General features: G+C 38.7%; 1 protein-coding gene across 2 annotated transcripts in view; it reads right to left on the minus strand.

The window, feature by feature from the left end:
- The window catches only part of LOC129833881 (NLR family CARD domain-containing protein 3-like), a 67,588-nt gene extending 45,139 nt beyond the window's left edge, over positions 1-22,449 (minus strand). Inside the window, exons 1-3 of one of the 2 annotated variants that reach the window (XM_055898727.1) lie at positions 22,308-22,449; positions 17,446-17,589; positions 7,330-7,446 (exon numbers count right to left, since the gene is read on the minus strand). In XM_055898727.1, the coding sequence (XP_055754702.1) occupies positions 7,330-7,446; positions 17,446-17,573 (245 nt within the window). In that variant the 5' untranslated portion in view covers positions 17,574-17,589; positions 22,308-22,449. Of the gene's footprint in view, positions 1-3,689; positions 4,150-7,329; positions 7,447-17,445; positions 17,590-22,307 lie in introns of those variants that run through there. The other variant, XM_055898726.1, reaches the window with a different exon arrangement.
- Between the last annotated feature and the right edge of the window lie 350 nt (positions 22,450-22,799).

A 22,799-nucleotide genomic window follows, 5' to 3' on the forward strand; every position in this document is an offset into this window, starting at 1 on the left:
AAATTCTGCTTTGAATGTTAATGAAATTGTAACTTCACTTTTGAGAAAATGGCCTTCAAATGTTTTAGTACCTTCTGAAGAGCTTTTCTTTGTCTACAGGGCTGTTACTTTGGCAGATAATGTCACCCTTCTAAATAAGTATGTTTTCATATATATATTTAACTAAATGTATAATGTTTTTGGTTTATGTTAGATTCATTGTTTATTATGCAATAAATTGTTATTTTACGGTTGTAAGTGGTAAAATGAACTAGAAAATGTAATATTTAGCAATTCAGAGAATTTCCTAGTTTAATACGGAATTACACATTATTCAGTACTACTGCAGTTGCGACATAATTCCAATAGATGGCAGCATAAGACCACAAATGACATTTAAGAAGATTAGTTTAGTTTTCTCCCTAGATACACAACCACTCCCCCAAACAGGACAACTCCTGTGTGCTTCTTTTTGTCCCTTTTCACACTGCTAACGCAAGAGGAAGGACTGAAAAAGCATTTAACAGATTACTGTGAAGTAATATAATTATGATTCATGTTTATTATTATCTGTTTTTACGCTCCTGTTTTGACATTTTACTTCATTACTCTCGAGCAAGTTCTCTCTGCCTTTTCAGTGACAAGTTCTGTCACTGAAAAGGCAGAGCGTGAAATTCAAAATATATTTTTTAGAAATATTTCACTTTCACACAGTCCAATACAGCAAATGAAAGATACACATCTTGTGAATCCAGCCAACATGTCCGATTTTTAAAATGTTTTACAGCGAAAACATCACGTATATTTATGTTAGCTCACCACCAAATACAAAAAATCACAGACATTTTTCACAGCACAGGTAGCTTGCACAAAACCAACCTAACTAACCAAGAACCAACCAAACTAACCAAGAAACAACTTAATCAGATGACAGTCTTATAACAAGTTATACAATAAATCTATGTTTTGTTCGAAAAATGTGCATATTTGAGGTTTAAATCATAGTTTTACATTGCAGCTACAATCGGAAATAGCACCGAAGCAGCTAGAACAATTACAGAGACCAAATTGAAATACCTAAATACTCATCATAAAACATTTATGAAAAATACATGGTGTACAGCAAATTAAAGACAAATATCTTGTGAATTCAGCCAATATTTCCGATTCTTTAAGTGTTTTACAGCGAAAACACAATATAGCATTATATTAGCTTACCACAATAGCCAAAAACACAACAGCATTGATTCAAGCCAACAGTAGCGATAACGAATAAACCAGCAAAATATATAAATTTTTTCACTAACCTTCTCAAAATTCATCAGATGACAGTCCTATAACATCATATTACACAATACATATATTGTTTGTTCGAAAATGTGCATATTTAGCGGCACAAATCGTGGTTATACAATGTGAATACTAGGCAAAATGCAATAACAATGTCCGGAGAAATCCATGTCCAATACATGTTGGACAGCAAATTAAAGATAGCTTAGTTCTTAATGCAATCGCCGTGTTAGAATTCTAAAAATAACTTCAGTACGACATCCAGCTTACGTTATTGCGAGAGAGTGCCCAAAATCAAAGCGGAAAACACAACGACACATTTTCCACAGAAATAGGAAATAACATCATAAATGGGTCCTACTTTTGCTGATCTTCCATCAGAATGTTGTACAAGTGGTCCTTTGTCCAGAACAATCGTTGTTTGGATTTAGAATGTCATTTTTCCCTCTAGAATGAGCAAGCAAAACTTGCCAAGTGGCGCGAAGCTGTCCATCGTGAACAAACGCAAAGAACGGAACATGCCAAAACTCCCGAAAAAAATTAAATAATCTGATTAAACCATATTGAAAAAACATACTTTACGATGATATTGTCACATTTATCAAATAAAATCAAAGCCGGAGATAGTAGCCGTCTATAACGACAGCTTTTCAGAAGGCAATCCCAGGTTCCTTCTCGCGCCTTCCTGAAAACAGGAAATTGGTGTCACGTCATGCCAAGAGCTCTTATTCGACCTCAGATCAAGCTATACACTCCATTTCTTCTCTCACTGCCTATTGACATCTAGTGGAAGGCGTATAAAGTACATGTATACTAATAGATTTCAAGCAAAAGATTAGGTAGGCCCTGGAACAGAGCCTCGATTTGAGATTTTTCACTTTCTGACAGGAAGTTTGCTGCAAAATGATTTCTGTTTCACTCACAGATATAATTCAAACGGTTTTAGAAACTTGAGAGTGTTTTCTATCCAATAGTAATAATAATATGCATATTGTACGAGCAATAATTGAGTACGAGGCCGTTTGAAATGGGCACCTTTCATCCAAGTTACTCAATACTACCCCTGCAGCCCAAAGAAGTTTTAAGGCAAAAAAAGAGTATGGGTTTATAGCTCCGTTGTTCCTCCCTGTGGCCTTCTGTGGGTACTACATAACTCATTCACAACACCTGCTAGGCTCATAATCTGAGGTAGAAATTGCGCCAGATCTACAAATCAATGAGCTAGACCTGTCCATTTAGTTTGCAACTCAGTAAACCTGCGCAGCATTCGCTCATTTCGATGACTTCAAATTAAAATGTAGATGAATATCAAATTACCCAGCAGCCATTTAGAAACAACAAGTCGTCAACAACAAAAAACTGTTCCTCGATAGAACTAAGTTAATAGGGTGAAAGATGACCTAAAATAAGGCCTGTTTTTTAGCGATTACTAAATCAAAAGGGACATATGGTAATAATATGAATCTGGGCTCCATGGCGGATGCAATGAACTAGTTTTTAATCAGACAAAAGATATGTGTCCAGCCTTTTTTGAAGCGCCCTGAAGATAATATAAACAAGTTTGGTCCATGGACACAGAGGGGTTAAACACTAAAGTTTCCGTCCATCTAGTGAAGAGAGGAGAACCGGACAGAGGTAGCCAGCATCCGTCAACGAGAGAGGGAGAAGCCCTCCACGGATTTAACAGGTGGAAGAAACAACCGGGGAGCTCCATCGGTCCACAAGAAATGCAGACAGCCGGTGATGATGTAGTGGTAGCTATGGTAACTAGGATGCTGCTGGTAGAGTAGCTAGCTAGCTTACCTAGCTGTACCGACTAGCTTGGCTAGCTAGCAGGTCGTCCGTCTGTCCCTCATCTCGATGATAACGAATCCGGTGAACCACAAAATGAAACAAGGATAGAGACTGAAAAGGATTTGACTACACTCATACTGTCCCTGACCGTAAAGAAAAAAGCTAATTGAACAATAAACTTTGGCATCTCAACACCGTAGCTAACTCCTTTGTTGTTCCCCAAGATCACTTCATCATAGAGTGGAGCACAACATCACGTTGTTAAAAAAGAATCCTAAATTGGGCGTGGCTATAAATTGGGCAATTGAAGGCATCTAGGGCGTAATATGTGTTTGATGGAAATTAACATTGTATGCAACGTTTTAGGCAACATTATTGGCAAGGGACTTGGTGCCTACTATGCCAAAGATATTTAGAGTAAAGTCAGGGTGCCGCGGAACCCCTGCAGTACCTCCACAAACCCCGGACTGAGAACACCTGCAGTACCTCCACAGACCCCGGATTGAGAACCCCTGATTTAGCAGATGCTCTTATCCAGAGAGATTTACAGTAAGTGCATTCTACTTAAGATAGCTATTTATTTTGGAAATTAATTTAATTAATTATTCATAAAATTGTCATCTTACCTCTTAGCTTTGGTGTCATGTCCCCCAGAGAGATGCATTTTAGAGGCAGGGCCCCCCTCCTCTCTCTCCCCAGAGAGACTCATTTTAGAGCACTGACCCCTAAACAGAGATCCAGCATGTTAGTTGTGGTTAACACAGTGACAACTAAACAGAGATCCAACATGTTGGTTGTGGTTAACACAGTGACAACTAAACAGAGATCCAGCATGTTGGTTGTGGTTAACACAGTAACAACTAAACAGAGATCCAGCATGTTGGTTGTGGTTAACACAGTGACAACTAAACAGAGATCCAACATGTTGGTTGTGGTTAACACAGTGACAACTAAACAGAGATCCAGCATGTTAGTTGTGGTTAACACAGTGACAACTAAACAGAGATCCAGCATGTTGGTTGTGGTTAACACAGTGACAACTAAACAGAGATCCAACATGTTGGTTGTGGTTAACACAGTGACAACTAAACAAAGATCCAGCATGTTGGTTGTGGTTAACACAGTGATAACTAAACAGAGATCCAACATGTTGGTTGTGGTTAACACAGTGACAACTAAACAGAGATCCAACATGTTGGTTGTGGTTAATACAGTGACAACTAAACAGAGATCCAACATGTTCTTGATTGGCCATTGTTCTTATTTATTCATTATCTCCATTGAGAAATAAAACATTTACTAACAGACATAAAAACAGTCAGGTGATTTAAAGCAATCACATGAATATGTAGTCATGACATCTCTTCTCCATGGTAACTGTTCAGGTAGTTATACACAGTGCAGCAACACAAGGCCATGACTCACACTTATTTGCATTAATTAAAAGTAAGATATTTATTGTCTTTCAATCTGTTCTTTTCTAAACGTATCTGAGAATGTAGACAGAAGGGCTAAAACTGACATGATTGATCTGAGGGGGAAATCATTGATCCATTCAGAAAGTTTTTTTTGCATCAAGTAAGAGATGTTAAATCATGTAAAGTAGACTAGGTTATAATGTATAATAGTGGGTTGTTAGTGATATGTAGATGTTATATTATGTAAAGTAGACTAGGTTATAATGTATAGTAGTGGGTTGTTAGTGATATGTAGATGTTATATTATGTAAAGTAGACTAGGTTATAATGTATAGTAGTGGGTTGTTAGTGATATGTAGATGTTATATTATGTAAAGTAGACTAGGTTATAATGTATAGTAGTGGGTTGTTAGTGATATGTAGATGTTATATTATGTAAAGTAGACTAGGTTATAATGTATAGTAGTGGGTTGTTAGTGATATGTAGATGTTATATTATGTAAAGTAGACTAGGTTATAATGTATAGTAGTGGGTTGTTAGTGATATGTAGATGTTATATTATATAAAGTAGACTAGATTATAATGTATAGTAGTGGGTTGTTAGTGATATGTAGATGTTATATTATGTAAAGTAGGCTAGGTTATAATGTATAATAGTGGGTTGTTAGTGATATGCAGATCAAGGTCTATACCTCAGCTATAGCCTACATATAATAGATGACCAGTCTAAACCTGTTCAGGTCAGTTCACATAATGGTATAGTCCTACCAGTAGCAGGACAGAGAATGTACTGTATATAACCTACATATCATAGATGACCAGTCTAAACCTGTTCAGATCAGTTCACATAATGTTATAGTCCTACCAGTAGCAGGACAGAGAATGTACTGTATATAACCTACATATCATCGATGACCAGTCTAAACCTGTTCAGATCAGTTCACATAATGTTATAGTCCTACCAGTAGCAGGATAGAGAATGTACTGTATATAACCTACATATCATAGATGACCAGTCTAAACCTGTTCAGATCAGTTCACATAATGTTATAGTCCTACCAGTAGCAGGACAGAGAATGTACTGTATATAACCAACATATCATAGATGACCAGCCTAAACCTGCTCAGATCAGTTCACATAATGTTATAGTCCTACCAGTAGCAGGACAGAGAATGTACTGTATATAACCTACATATCATAGATGACCAGGCTAAACCTGTTCAGATCAGTTCACATAATGTTATAGTCCTACCAGTAGCAAGACAGAGCATGTACTGTATATAACCTAATGTATAGCCTAGGCCAGATAGTTTTCACATTTCCAACAGAGACCATCAGGTTGGTCGGCATGATTAGTGATCATACTGTAGCTCAAACCTACTGTGACTGTTGAATGTCTGACGACAACCTAACTTTATAATAGTTCGTAGCCTACCTACCAGAATCTGCCCGTCTTTCCTTCAAATCAACACATATATCTGACTTCTAATAAAGACGTGCTCTAAACCCAGAGGCGCAACATCGCGAGACTTCAGGGAACGCTTCACCCCTTTATATAACAATAGTGACCAGAGGGGGGCGCTAACAGTCAGTTGCGACAGCAGTAAATCATGACATTGTACCGAATCTTGCTTCAGTTTATTTTATTTTATTATAGTCCTTCTTCAAGACATCTCTCTTACATTATTTTAGCTAAACATAAAATTTACTCGAAACCAGGTTTAGTTGTGTTTTTTTCCTCCAACATGTGAGTTACCGTCGGCCTTTAATAATTGTAAACAGGCCTACAAACCTAAACGTTTTTAATTTGAGAATGTTCATTTGTATGCCTCAAATATTAAACTGTCTTAAAATATTTGATGATTAGTTGATTCAGGTGTGTAAGTGCTGGTAAGAACAAAAGGATTGAGAAACCCTGAGATAAACATTAAACCATATAATTGAAAAGCTCCTCCACCATCTTTACCAGACGTTTTACTGATAACATGTCGGCCTACTGATTAGTTTACACTTTGAAAACTGCTGTCTGTCAGCAACTCAGATCAAGTAACAGTTCTGCTAACTAGTAATATCTCATTCCAGGTATTCATTATCTTACTCTGTCCTTTAGAATGAATTATTGTTCAGAAATACTTACTTTATTTTTCGATAATCTCCATATAGTTTTTTATGCTCTGTCGTCTCAAAATGGATCCTGTACAAAAGAACAACTTTACTTTCTGTTTCAGCTCAGCCGCCTCCCCAGTCATTGTGCAGGGGTACCAGGTAGTTCAGGTAATAATGAGGCTATAAGGAGTACCAGTACTGAGTCAATGTGCAGGGGTACCAGGTAGTTGAGGTAATAATGAGACTATAAGGAGTACCAGTACTGAGTCAATGTGCAGGGGTACCAGGTAGTTGAGGTAATAATGAGACTATAATTGAGGTAATATGTACATGTAGGTAGGGGTAAAAGTGACTAGAGATTACATCTCCTCATCCAGGGAGTGCACACACAGACACACACACACACACAGACACACACACACACACACACACACAGACACACACACACACACACACACACACACACACACACACACACACACACACACATACACACACAAACACACACACACACACACACACACACACACACACACACACACACACACACACACACACACACACACACACAGGGAGGGAATACTGTGTTTGTCTAATATTGTTTCAGGACTATGAAAATGGACAAAAGGATTAGCCTATGGATTATGAAAACAAGAAAATAAATGGGAAAATGGGAGAGGAGAAATGACTAGAGACAGTGTTGTTTAACTCACTGACCATGACCCATGAGTTCTTCTTACCTTTGTTCAGTAGAAAAGTCTCCCTCTCTAAAGTTTATAGGTTGACCCATAGACCAGTCACTCTTCATGGACACACAGCTGGGTACAGGGGAGGCTGGTCTCTCCTGCTTGATTGGTCTTCAACACAACAGAGACAAACATTACATCTCTCATCTACTCTGAGCTCAGATGGGGAAACATCAGAAGAGTTTCATTCCAAAACTCTATATATCCATTTTCAGAAATGTTCGTAAATTATATTTTATTGCTTAAAGAAATTATGAAAGAGATTTGTGTGTTTTTTCACTATCTAATCATGGCATGGGGATGTTCAATGGCAGAAATGTATTTGATTAAAATCTATCACTTGATGATTTCATTTTCAGAGAGTCAAATACTCATGTTTTTTTTTCTAAATGCTATATATCTGTCTCACTCTCAGAGAAATCAGTAGTACTGCTAGGTTTTACACAGTAATAATATATATCTGCCTCACTCTCAGTGAAATCAGTAGTACTGCTAGGTTTTATACAGTAATAATATATATCTGCCTCACTCTCAGAGAAATCAGTAGTACTACTAGGTTTTACACAGTAATAACATATATCTGCCTCACTCTCAGAGAAATCAGTAGTACTGCTAGGTTTTACACAGTAATAATATATATCTGCCTCACTCTCAGAGAAATCAGTAGTACTGCTAGGTTTTATATAGTAATAATATATATCTGCCTCACTCTCAGAGAAATCAGTAGTACTGCTAGGTTTTATACAGTAATAATATATATCTGCCTCACTCTCAGAGAAATCAGTAGTACTGCTAGGTTTTACACAGTAATAATATATATCTGCCTCACTATCAGAGAAATCAGTAGTACTGCTAGGTTTTATACAGTAATAATATATATCTGCCTCATTCTCAGAGAAATCAGTAGTACTGCTAGGTTTTATACAGTAATAATATATATCTGCCTCACTCTCAGAGAAATCAGTAGTACTGCTAGGTTTTACACAGTAATAATATATATCTGCCTCAACCTCAGAGAAATCAGTAGTACTGCTAGGTTTTACACAGTAATAATATAGATCTGCCTCACTCTCAGAGAAATCAGTAGTACAGCTGGTTTTATTCAGTCAAATGTAAACAAATAAATACATTTTTAATAAAGAACTGTACAAATGATACACTTGTGACATCAATATTTAAATATTTAAAAAGAATAATTCAATACAGTAATATGACATCAGTATTGTAACGGCAGCCTTCCCTCTCTTCACTAGAAGAGAGAGTGTAACAGGGATCGGACCAACACGCAGCATAGCCAGTGCTCAACATGTTTAATTAACAAACGAATACTGAACACTTGCAACAATTACAAATGTGGCAAACCGATACAGCCCTATCTGGTGCAGAGAAAACACAGAGACAGAAAACATCCACCCACAAAATCCCAACACAAAACAAGCCACCTATATATGATTCCCAATCAGAGACAACACAAAACATCTGCCTCTGATTGAGAACCATATTAGGCCAAACATAGAAACAGACAAACTAGACACACAACATAGAATGCCCACCCAGCTCACGTCCTGACCAACACTAAAACAAGCAAAACACATAAGAACTCTGGTCAGGACGTGACAAGTATGTAATATTATTAAGGTTACAATTCAAACACTCGTAGAACAGCTGATTGTGTTGTTAGATGTTTTTTTCACGTGACTTTATACGAAGAAGAAGATCTCTGCTGAACATAGAATCACATGGTTTATCCGTCTCTCTGTGACAAATTCAGAAAGTTGACTACAAATACAAAGTTGACAATTGATTCAAACAAGGGATGTATACACATTTTCTTTATATGAAAACCAAGATGACTGCATTAAAATATAAACATTAGGCTTTAGGCCTATTTCAATCATATTGAAATATATTCCATGTTCAATATATTGAGTTCTATTTTGCTACTTGTAGGCTACTGTCTGTAATTTTTCTCAATATATTTTATAACATGTGCGCAATGACGTGCTAAATCTGAGATTTTTTATGTGTCAGCATTAGAATTAGCCGCCTCAATATCTGCAGCCATAGGTGCTAATAGAAGCTGATCTGTGGTCAGTATTGTGAACTAATTATAATGTTAATGTTAACAATTTATGTTATTCTTCAATAAAACAAACTCCAAAGCAAATCAGGGGAATAAAAATAGTTTTTTTCAGAGAGGACAAATCAAGATGTTAAGCTGGGAGGTAGATGTTCAGATCTTCAGTCTCCCCTGTCCTCAGCTTTTCTCCCGTGAACAAAGGAACAGGATGTCATTTATAACCCCCCACCCTAGCCTGGGGTTGACCAATCAGAAGTCCTTGCAGGACAACTTGGCCAATGGCTGTTTAACAAGTATCCTGCTCTCGACTCAATGTGCAGACCAATGACAACGTGGCCCACGTAGAACACGTCACTCTGAGTTCAGGACATTCCACAGATTCTAACAGATGTTGAACTGAAACCCAACTCCTATTTACAATTCACTATTGACCATTAGTACTCTAGTACTCTCGTCCTCTCGTCCTCTCAAACTCTGCGTTGTGTATTTATCTTCAAAATATTTTTACATTAAAACTTCTTATGGCTGCAAGGCAAAGTGTTGAGTAGCCAGTGAAATCGTGCCCATTTCAAACGGCCTCCTACTCAAATCTTGCTCGTACAATATGAATATTATTATTCTTTTTGGATAGAAAACACTTTCTAGTTTCTAAAAGAGTTGGAATTATTTCTCTGAGTGAAACAGAAGTCCTTCTGCAGCACTTTTCCTGACCAGGAAGTGAAATGTCAGAAATCGATGCTCTTTTCAACTTGATGCCTATACATGGTCTTGACACTTAGGAGTCTGCTGACACTCTATACGCCTTCCTATTGGTGTAAAGAGGATGTCAGAGAAGAAATTTTTGTGCTCATCTAGTTCTGTGGTGGAAAAAAACCTATTTCTTTGACGTGACCGTCCACTTCCGGTACTCTGAAGGAAGTGGGATTGACTTCTGTTTTGCCTTCGTATCGAACGTCTAACATCTCCGGCTCAATTTTTTTTTGATACATGTGACCATATCATCGTAATGTATGTTTTTTCAATATAGTTTAATCAGATTATTGAAACTTTATTCGGGAGTTTTGCCGTGTTCCGTCCTCTGACTGTGTTTACGTTGGAGAAATTTATGCCACTCGGCTAGTGCCAATGCTAATTGAAGAGGGAAATTTGCCATTCTGAATCGAAACAACGACTCATCTGGACAGAGGACATCTTCTTCAACATTCTGATGAAAGATCAGCAAAAGTAAGACTCATTTTATGATGTTATTTCATATATCTGTCGTGCATGTGAACTGGCCGTGGGCGCCCAATTGTGTCTGTCTATTGTAGCTACGCTAATATAGCGATACATTTTCTTTTCGCTGTAAAACATTTAATAAATCGGAAATATTGTTTGGAATCACAAGATGCCTGTCTTTCAATTGCTGCAGACTATGTATTTTTCAGAAATGTTTTATGATGAGTAATTAGCTATTTGACGTTGGTGTCTGTAAATATTATGGCTGCTTTCGGTGCAATTTCGGATTGTAGCTGAAATGTAAACTATGGTTTATACATGAAATATGCACATTTTTCGAACAAAACATATGCTATACAATAAATATGTTATCAGACTGTCATCTGATGAATTTGTTTCTTGGTTAGTGGCTATTTATATCTTTATTTGGTCGAATTTGTGATAGCACCTGATGGAGTAAGAAACTGATGGAGTTAGAAAAGTTGTGTCTTTTGCTAACGTGGTTAGCTAATAGATTTACATATTTTGTCTTCCCTGTAAAACATTTTAAAAATCGGACATGTTGGCTTGATTCACAAGATGTGCACCTTTCATCTGGTGTCTTGGACTTGTTAATGTGTGAAAGTTAAATATTTAAAAAAAATAGATTTTGAATTTCGCGCCCTGCACTTTGAGCTGGATGTTGTCATAAGTGTACCGGTGTCGGGCTGCCCCCGTAAAAGGTTAAGGAAAGATTTGAATGGAGAAAAATGATCCGAGAGCAGCGATCCCCTTATTTAGATCCTATCAGTACCGATACATGCTCCACCGGACGTGATACCTTGTAGTGCTGCTGATCCAGTTTCTACTGGTCTGACTGAGGATATGAACTCTGACCTGTTCACCAGACGTGTTACCTTGTCCCGAACCTGCTCTCTCTCTCTCTCTCTCTCCACCTGTAAGTGGTGCGTACTGGCGGCAGAGAAGTCAGGCGCAGGAGAGCAAAAACTGATTTACAACGACGCAGATCAATAAATAAAACCACCATAAACAGAGCAATAAATGAATGGGTAAACAAAACCCGTTACACACCAGCATCATCATGTGCACAAGCACTACAATAAACACTTCCGGACAAGGAAATGGGAGGGGCAGAGGGTTAAATACACAACATGTAAAGATGGAATTGAAACCAGGTGTGTGGGAAGACAAGAAAAAACAAATGGAAAATGAAAAGTGGATCGGCGATGGCTAGAAGACCGGTGATGTCGACCGCCGAACCCTGCCCGAACAAGGAGAGGGACCGACTTCGGCGGAAGTCGTGACAACACCTCTGAATGCTCGGTTATGAAAAGCCAACTGACATTTACTCCTGAGGTACTGACCAATTGCACCCTCTATAACCACTGTGATTATTGTTTGACACTGCTAGTCATGTATGAACATTTGAACATCTTGAAGAATGATTTGAACTTAATGGCCATGTTCTCTTATAATCTCTCCCCAGCACAGACAGAAGAGGACTGGTCAACCCTCAGAGCCTGGTCCCTCTCTAGGTTTCTTCCTAGGTTCATGCCTTTCTAGGGAGCTTCAAATCAGATCAAATTGTATTTCTCACATGCGCCGAATACAACAGGTGTACACTTTACTGTGAAATGCTTACTTCAAATAAAATAACAATAATGAGGCTATAAGGAGTACCAGTACTGAGTCAATGTGCAGGGGTACCAGGTAGTTGAGGTAATAATGAGACTATAAGGAGAACCAGTACTGAGTCAATGTGCAGGGGTACCAGGTAGTTGAGGTAATAATGAGACTATAAGGAGTACCAGTACTGAGTCAATGTGCAGGGGTACCAGGTAGTTGAGGTAATAATGAGACTATAAGGAGTACCAGTACTGAGTCAATGTGCAGGGTACCAGGTAGTTGAGGTAATCATGAGACTATAAGGAGTACCAGTACTGAGTCAATGTGCAGGGGTACCAGGTAGTTGAGGTAATAATGAGGCTATAAGGAGTACCAGTACTGAGTCAATGTGCAGGGGTACCAGGTAGTTGAGGTAATAATGAGACTATAAGGAGTACCAGTACTGAGTCAATGTGCAGGGGTACCAGGTAGTTGAGGTAGTTGAGGTAATATGTACATGTAGGTAAGTGTAAAAGTGACTAGACAATCAGGATAGAGATTACATCTCCTCATCCAGGGAGTACACACACACACACACACACACACACACACACACACACACACACACACACACACACACACACACACACACACACAAACACACACACATACAGAGGGAATATGGTGTATGTTTAATATTGTTTTAGGACTATGAAAATTGACAAAAGGATTAGCCTACAGATTATGAAAACAACGAAAATAAATGGGAAAATGGGAGAGGAGAAATGACTAGAGACAGTGTTGTTTATCTCACTGACCCATGAGTTCTTCTTACCTTTGTTCAGTAGAAAAGTCTCCCTCTCTAAAGTTTCTAGGAGGATCCATAGATTTGTCACTCTTCATGGACACACAGCTGGGTACAGGGGAGGCTGGTCTCTCCTGCTTGATTGGACTTCAACACAACAGAGACAAACATTACATCTCTCATCTACTCTGAGCTCAGATGTGGAAACATAAGAAGAGGTTCATTACAAAATGCTATACATCACTTTTCAGAAATGTTGGTAAATGAAATGTTATTGTTTAAAGAAAATATAAAAGAGATTGGTGTGTTTTTTCACTATCTAATCATGGCATTGGGTTGTTCAATAACAGACATGTATTTGTTTCAAATCTATCACTTGGTTTCATTTCAGAGAGACAAATGTTTTTTTTGCAAAATGCTATATATCTACCTCACTCTCAAATGTGACCGAACGGCTCGATTCGGTCTCATGGAGCAAAATATGAAAGTGTGTTTTTTACATTGGATAAAATTAGAGACTAGAAAATTGTATTTTTTTATTTTATTTAACCTTTATTTAATCAGGTAGGCCAGGTGAGAACAAGTTCTCATTTACAACTGCGACCTGGCCAAGATAAAGCAAAGCAGTGCGACACAAACAACAACACAGAGTTACACAAGGAGTAAACAGACGTACAGTCAATAACACAATAGAAAAGTCTATATACAGTGTGTGGAAATGGCATGAGGAGGTAAGGCAATAAATAGGCCATGGTAGCGAAGTAATTACAATTTAGAAAATTAAAACTGGAGTGATTTACTGATGGGCTGTGTATAGCTGTAGCGATCGGTAAGCTGCTCAGATAGCTGATATTAAAGTTAGTGAGGGAGATATAAGTCTCCAACTTCAGCGATTTTTGTAATTCGTTCCAGTCATTGGCAGCAGAGAACTGGAAGGAAAGATGGCCAAAGGAAGTGTTTGCTTTGGGGATGACCAGTGAGATATACCTGCTGGATCGCGTGCTACAGGTGGGTGTTGTTATGGTGACCAGTGAGCTGAGATAAGACAGAGCTTTACCTAGCAAAGACTTATAGATGACCTGGAGCCAGTGGGTCTGGCGACGAATATGTAGCGAGGGCCAGCCGACGAGAGCATACAGGTTGCAGTGGTGGGTGGTATATGGGGATTTGGTGACAAAACGGATGGCACTGTGATAGACTGCATCCAGTTTGCTGAGTAGTGTTGGAGCCTATTTTGTAAATGACATCACCGAAATCGAGGATCGGTAGGATAGTCAGTTTTACGGGGGTATGTTTGGCAGCGTGAGTGAAGGAGGCTTTGTAGCGAAACAGGAAGCCGATTCTAGATTTAATTTTGGAATGGAGATGCTTAATATGAGTCTGGAAGGAGAGTTTACAGTCAAGCCAGACACCTAGGTATTTGTAGTTGTCCACATATTCTAAGTCAGAACCGTCCAAAGTAGTGATGCTGGGCAGGCGGGTGGGTGCGGGCAGCGATCGGTTGAAAAGCATGCATTTAGTTTTAATAGCATTTAAGAGCAGTTGGAGGCCACGGAAGGAATGTTGTATGGCATTGAAGCTTGTTTGGAGGTTTGTTAACACTGTCATGGCGTTGCCTGCTTGGGTATTGCAAACCCCATCCCCCTCTCCCTGCCTCTCCCTTTCCTCCTTCAACCCATGCTGTGATCACAGAGAGACGTCGTAAATTCCTGAGAATCTCCTCATGGCCAAACAGTATTAAGAGAGAGGGTAAACTTTCAGGACAAAGGAATTCTCTTCCACCTCACAGAACTTGAGGTACGAACATATTTCACATTCCTGCAAAAGTATAAAAGATCGGTGGGGAGTCCAGCTATTAACATGCCCGTTTGTCCCCACGTGGGGAACTCATGTGAGACTGTGGGACTACATTACCATACCGCTGTTTATATAATAACCTCAGATATGAGGTTTACATCTGTTTGTTGTATAAAATGAATGACTGAGTATGATACTGTTTGTATAATTGTGTAATATGATTTTGGACTGTTTAATGAAGAAAAATACAAATCCCTTTTGATTTGAACTAAACCCGAGGACCCGCCCCTGAGCCAGTTGGGTCAGACATCCAAGGACAGCCCCTCTCTGCTATCCGAATAAAAGCTCAACTCTGAGAAATTACCATTAGACCATGTTTTTCTCCATTAGGAGGAGAACGAAGGTTAAGTAACATTGCTGAATCTTTAACCATACCACGTGGTTAAACTCTTAGCCAAATAAGAACAAGTCTTTGATATTGACTACTAGTCTGCAGCTAGGAATTCGGTATCATTGAACGCGAAGAAAGACAACCGCCGAAACAATCATTCTATAACGAATGTCACTCTGAACTATCCACAATAGTCAAGACAGAGACCGACGAATCTCCAACAGAAACTAACTTCTCTCCAACGATCAAGACGACACACACCGAGCGTAACTATATATATATTGATTGCAATTGTTCCCGAATGAGTGAGCGTTCATGTGTAAGGATTAGCATGTCAATTGTTATAAAGAGTATACTCTGTAGTGACTTCTGAATCGACCCACCATTCTCCCTTTTGTCTAACAAGCCGCCATGCCGGTTCAGCCACTAGGGCATATTTCTCCCATTTCATGTAACCCTTTTTAAGTTTGTTTGTTTGTTTGTGCATTTCTGTGAATTAATTAGTTAGTAATAAATAAATGATTTAAGACAATTGATGTATGGATGACTCATAGTGAAGACTGGGTTCGTGCAGATAATCAACAATTTACGACGTTTGGAATGAGACTAACGTGAGGTAAAATAAATAAATCATTAATTAGAAGACTATTTATCAGATATGAAAATATCTGAAAGGTTATATTGGGAAATTATAACTTTGTAATCTGACTACTTTCCCTGGTGCTCCCAAATTCATAGTTAATTAGTTACGTTATTACTCAGTTGATCGCGTAATCCCTAATTACAGGAATCTTTGATAAAAACTGTAAGTCTTCAATTTAACGATAGCAAAGACACGACAACACAGTGTCCTTAGAAGGGCCAGAAGTATACAGAATGGTGTCATCTGCGTAGAGGTGGATCAGGGAATCGCCCGCCGCGAGAGCGACATCGTTGATATATACAGGGCGGTTAGTAACAGTGTGTGAAAACCTTGTAAAGACTTACAGAATATGTTTGACCTCTGTCATTGCCAACAAAGGGTATATAACTGTATATAGCTGGGTTCACATCCTCAAAACATTCACCTTTCGTTGATCAGAACTCTAGAGGTTATATTTCACTGAACCCAAAAATATATATAACTTTTAGTGGTTCCATATATTAAGGAAGTGATATAAGCCTTTTTGATTCTATAAGGAACCTTCGTTTCTAAGAGTGTATAATAAACACGTTTTTCTTTTGATTATTTAATTATCTACATCATGTTATTTCAAGTTATCCCTTTGGAGCACAACATCACATTGTTAAATAATAATCCTAAATTGGGCATGGCTATAAATTGGGCAATTGAAGGCATCTAGGGCGTAATATGTGTTCGATGAAAATGAACATTGTATGCAACGTTGTAGGCAACATTATTGGCAAGGGACTTGATGCTACTATGCCAAAGCAATTTAGAGTTGTTAAACGGGTGTGAAGAGTGTGTTGATATAATGGTAATATTGTCCAAATTCTGCTTGTAACAATGATCAGAATTGGTAAAAAAAATATATACATTCCATTATATTAGTCAATAACTAAGAGTAGGCAAAGTGGTTGTGTCGTGAAAATTCTATCAAATGTCTTACATTGCAACGAGTACAGTCAGGGTGTCGCGGAACCCCTGCAGTACCTCCACAGACCCCGGATTGAAAACCCCTGCAGTACCTCCACAGACCCCGGATTGAGAACCCCTGCAGTACCTCCACAGACCCCGGATTGAGAACCCCTGCAGTACCTCCACAGACCCCGGATTGAGAACCCCTGCAGTACCTCCACAGACCCCGGATTGAGAACCCCTGCAGTACCTCCACAGACCCCGGATTGAGAACCCTTGCAGTACCTCCACAGACCCTGGATTGAGAACCCTTGCAGTACCTCCACAGACCCTGGATTGAGAACCCTTGCAGTACCTCCACAGACCCCGGATTGAGAACCCTTGCAGTACCTCCACAGACCCCGGATTGAGAACCCTTGCAGTACCTCCACAGACCCCGGATTGAGAACCCTTGCAGTACCTCCACAGACCCTGGATTGAGAACCCCTGCAGTACCTCCACAGACCCCGGATTGAGAACCCCTGATTTAGCAGATGCTCTTATCCAGAGAGATTTACAGTCAGTGCATTCATCTTAAAATAGCTATTTATTTTGGAAATTAACTTAATAAATTCTTCATAAAATTGTCATCTTACCTCTTAGCTTTGGTGTCATGTCCCCCAGAGAGATGCATTTTAGAGGCAGGGGCCCCCTCCTCTCTCTCCCCAGAGAGACTCATTTTAGAGGCAGGGCCCCTCTCCTCTCTCTCCACAGAGAGACTCATTTTAGAGCACTGTCCCCTAAACAGAGATCCAGCATGTTGGTTGTGGTTAACACACTAACAACTAATAATTGATTGTCAATTGTTCTTATTTATTCATTATCTCTTTGAGAAATAAAACATTTACTAACAGACATAGAAACAGTCAGGTGATTTAATGCATCACATGAACATGTAGTTGTGACATTTCATCTCCATGGTAACTGTCAATAATAATAATAATAATAATAATAATAAGTCACTGTTTGTTATGGTAGTTCTAGACAGTACAGCAACACAAGGCCATGTCTCACACTATTTGTATTCATTAAAAGTAGGCTATTTATTGTCTTTCAATCTGTTACTTTCAAAATGTATCTGAGAATGTAGACAGAAGGGCTAAAACGGACATGATTGATCTGAGGGGGAAATCACTGATCCATTCAGAAAGGTTTTTATCATCAAGTAAGAGATTTTATATTATGTAAAGTAGGCTAGGTTATAATGTATAGTAGTGGGTTGTTAGTGATATGTAGATGTTATATTATGTAAAGTAGACTAGGTTATAATGTATAGTAGTGGGTTGTTAGTGATATGTAGATGTTATATTATGTAAAGTAGACTAGGTTATAATGTATAGTAGTGGGTTGTTAGTGATATGTAGATGTTATATTATGTAAAGTAGACTAGGTTATAATGTATAGTAGTGGGTTGTTAGTGATATGTAGATGTTATATTATGTAAAGTAGACTAGGTTATAATGTATAGTAGTGGGTTCTTAGTGATATGTAGATGTTATATTATGTAAAGTAGACTAGGTTATAATGTATAGTAGTGGGTTGTTAGTGATATGTAGATGTTATATTATGTAAAGTAGACTAGGTTATAATGTATAGTAGTGGGTTGTTAGTGATATGTAGATGTTATATTATGTAAAGTAGACTAGGTTATAATGTATAATAGCAGTTTGTTAGTGATATGTAGATGTTATATTATGTAAAGTAGACTAGGTTATAATGTATAATAGCAGTTTGTTAGTGATATGTAGATGTTATATTATGTAAAGTAGACTAGGTTATAATGTATAGTAGTGGGTTGTTAGTGATATGTAGATGTTATATTATGTAAAGTAGACTAGGTTATAATGTATAATAGCAGTTTGTTAGTGATATGCAGATCAAGGTCTATACCTCAGCTATAGCCTACATATCATAGATGACCAGCTAAACTAAACCTAAACCTGTTCAGGTCAGTTCACATAATGTTATAGTCCTACCAGTAGCAGGACAGAGAATGTACTGTATATAACCTACATATCATAGATGACCAGCCTAAACCTGTTCAGGTCAGTTCACATAATGTTATAGTCCTACCAGTAGCAGGACTGAGCATGTACTGTATATAACCTACATATCATAGATGACCAGCCTAAACCTGTTCAGATCAGTTCACATAATGTTATAGTCCTACCAGTAGCAGGACAGAGAATGTACTATATATAACCTACATATCATAGATGACCAGCCTAAACCTGTTCAGGTCAGTTCACATAATGTTATAGGCCTACCAGTAGCAGGACAGAGAATGTACTGTATATAACCTACATATCATAGATGACCAGCCTAAACCTGTTCAGATCAGTTCACATAATGTTATAGTCCTACCAGTAGCAGGACAGAGAATGTACTGTATATAACCTACATATCATAGATGACCAGTCTAAACCTGTTCAGGTCAGTTCACATAATGTTATAGGCCTACCAGTAGCAGGACAGAGAATGTACTGTATATAACCTACATATCATAGATGACCAGCCTAAACCTGTTCAGGTCAGTTCACATAATGTTATAGGCCTACCAGTAGCAGGACAGAGCGTCTACACTACATATACAAAAGTATGTGGACACCCCTTCAAATTAGTGGATTTAGATATTTCAGCCAAACTTGTTGCTGACAGGTGTATAAAATTGAGCAGACAGCCATGCAATCTCCATAGACAAACAGTGTCAGTAGAATGACCCATACTGAAGAGCTCAGTGACTTTCAACGTGGCACCGTCATAGGATGCCACCTTTCCAACAAAGTCAGCTCTTCAAATTCCTGCCCTGCTATAGCTGCTCCGGTCAACTGTAAGTGCTGTTATTGTGAAGCGGAAACGTCTAGGAGCAACAACGGCTCAACTGTGAAGTGGAAGGCCACTCAAGCTCACAGAACGGGCCCGCCGAGAGCGGAAGCGCATAAAAATGGTCTGTCCTCGGTTGCAACACTCACTACCAAGTTCCAAACAGCAAAATAACTGTTCGTCGGGAGCTTCAAGAAATCAGTTTCCACGGCCGAGCAGCCGCACACAAGATCACCATGTGCAATGCCAAGCATCGGCTTGAGTGGTGTAAAGCTCGCCACCATTGGACTGTGGAGCAGTGGAAACGTGTTCTTTGGAGTTATGAATCACGCTTCACCATCTGGTAGTCCGACGGACGAATCTGGGTTTGGCAGATGGCAGGAAAACGCTACCTGCCCGAATGCATAGTGCCAACTGTAAAGTTTGGTGGAGGAGGAATAATGGTCTGGGGCGGTTCGGGCCCCGTAGTTCTAGTGAAGGGAAGTCTGAACGCTACAGCATAAAATAACATTCTAGACAATTCTAGTGTTCCAACTTTGTGGCAACAGTTTGGGGAAGTCCCTTTCCTGTTACAGCATGACAATGTCCCCGTGCACAAAGCAAGGTCCATACAGAAATGGCTTATCGAGATCGGTGTGGATGAACTTGACTGGCCTGCACAGAGCCCTGACTTCAACTACATCAAACACCTTTGGGATGAATTGGAACGCCGACTGCGAGCCAGGCCTAATCACCCAACATCAGTGCCCGACCTCACTAATGCTCTTGTGGCTGAATGGAAGCAAGTCCCAGCAGCAATGTTCCAACATCTAGTGGAAAGCCTTCCCAGCAGAGTGGAGGCTGTTATAGCAGCAAAGGGGGGGACCAACTCCATATGAATGGACATGATTTTGTAATGAGATGTTCGACTAGCAGGTGTCCACATACTTTTGGTCATGTAGTGTATATAGCCTAATCTAAATCAAATCAAATTGTATTGGTCACAATGTCTGAGCGGTATAGACTAAGATACAGTAGAATAGTATAGAATACAGTATATACATATGAGATGAGTAATACATAGACTAAGATACAGTAGAATAGTATAGAATGCAGTATATACATATGAGATGAGTAATGCCAGATATTTATAGCCGAGGCCAGATACTTTTCACAACATTTCCAACAGAGACCATCAGGTTGGTCGGCATGATTAGTGATCATACTGTAGCTCAAACCTACTGTGACTGTTGAATGTCGTACAACGACCTAACTTTATAATAGTTTGTAGCCTACCTACCAGAATCTGCCTGTCTTTCCTTCAAATCAACACATGTAACTGTCTTCTAATGCAGTGGTGTAAAGTATTTCAGTAAAAATACTTTTAAGTACTACTTCAGTAGTTTTTTTGGGTATCTGTCCTTTACTTTACTATTTATATTTTAACAACTTTTACTTTTACTTCACTACATTCATGAAGAAAATTATGTACTTTTTACTCCATACATTTTCCTGACACCCAAAAGTACTCGTTACATTTTGAATGCTTAGCAGGACAGGAAAATGGTCTATTTCACACACTTATCAGTTGAACATCCCTGGTCATCCCTACTGCCTCTTATCTGGCAGACTCACTAAACAGAGAACATTCCTGGTCATCCCTCCTGCCTCTTATCTGGAAGACTCACTAAACACAAATGCTTGGTTTTTAAATGATGTTTGAGTGTTGGAGTGTGACCCTGGCAATGCGTAAATTAAAATAACAAGAAAATTGTGCCATCTGGTTTGCTTAATATAAGGAATTTTGTATTATTACTACTTTACTTTTACTTTTGATACTTAATAATATTTAAAACCAAATACTTTTAGACTTTTACTGAAGTAGTATTTTACTGTGTGACTTTCACTTTTACTTGAGTCATGTTCTATGAAGGAATCTTTCCTTTTACTCCAGTTTGAGAACTGAGTTCTGTTTCCACCACTGTTCTAACGTTCCATATGAGACACAGTTTCAACAGACATTCTGGAACTGCGTCGGCTACAAAGTTACTTTACATTTCATATCAGGAAATAAAGTAACGGTCACTGGGTGAATTCGTTTTGCCCGGGGAACAAAACGCATTTTACACCATTCCATTGGTCTGTAAAATTAATTTCCATTCAACCGTATCACCGGGCCATGCAAAACGAACATCCCCACTGTAGCAGGGCACTCTCTTACATTATCTTAGCTAAACATATAATTTACTGGAAACCAGGTTTAGTTGTGTTTTTTCCATCACTGTCGGACTTTAAAAATTGTTAACAGGCCGACAAACCCAAAAGGTTTTAATTTGAGAATGTTCATTTGTATGCCTCAAATATTAAACTGTCTTAAAATATTTGATGATTAGTTGAATCAGGTGTGTAAGTGCTAGAAAAGAATTGAGAAACCCTGAGATTAACATAAAACCATATAATTGAAAAGCTCCTCCACCATCTTTACCAGACATTTTACTGATAACACGTGGGACTACTGATTAGTTTACACTTTGAAAACTGCTGTCTGTCAGCAACTCAGCTCAAGTAGCAGTTCTACTAACTAGTAGTATCTCATTACAGGTATTCATTCTCTTACTCTGTCCTTTAGAATAGATTATTGTTCAGAAATACTTACTTTATTTGTCAGTTCTCTCCATATTGTGTTTTTAGCTCTGTCCTCAAAATGGATCCTTTCCAAAAGAACAACTTTACTTTCTGTTTCAGCTCAGCCGTCTCCCCACCCTGATAATAAAGTGTTTTATTGGTATCTTCCACTAGATGGCAGTAAACACCTGCTGTAACTAGACTTTACAACTATGTGTTCGGTTTCACACAGGCAGTGTCCCAGAGGAGGAGTGCTGATCTAGGATCAGGTCCCCCTGTCCATGTAATCTGATTCATTATGATCTAGGATCAGGTCCCCCTCTCCATGTAATCTGATTCATTATGATCTAGGATCAGGTCCCCTCTCTCCATGTAATCTGATTCATTATGATCTAGGATCAGGTCCCCCCTCTCCATGTAATCTGATTCATTATGATCTAGGATCAGGTCCCCCCTCTCCATGTAATCTGATTGATTATGATCTAGTATCAGGTCCTCCTCTCCATGTAATCTGATTCATTAT

Source organism: Salvelinus fontinalis, chromosome 34, assembly GCF_029448725.1.
Source record: "Salvelinus fontinalis isolate EN_2023a chromosome 34, ASM2944872v1, whole genome shotgun sequence".
NCBI classification, from domain to species: Eukaryota; Metazoa; Chordata; class Actinopteri; order Salmoniformes; family Salmonidae; genus Salvelinus; species Salvelinus fontinalis.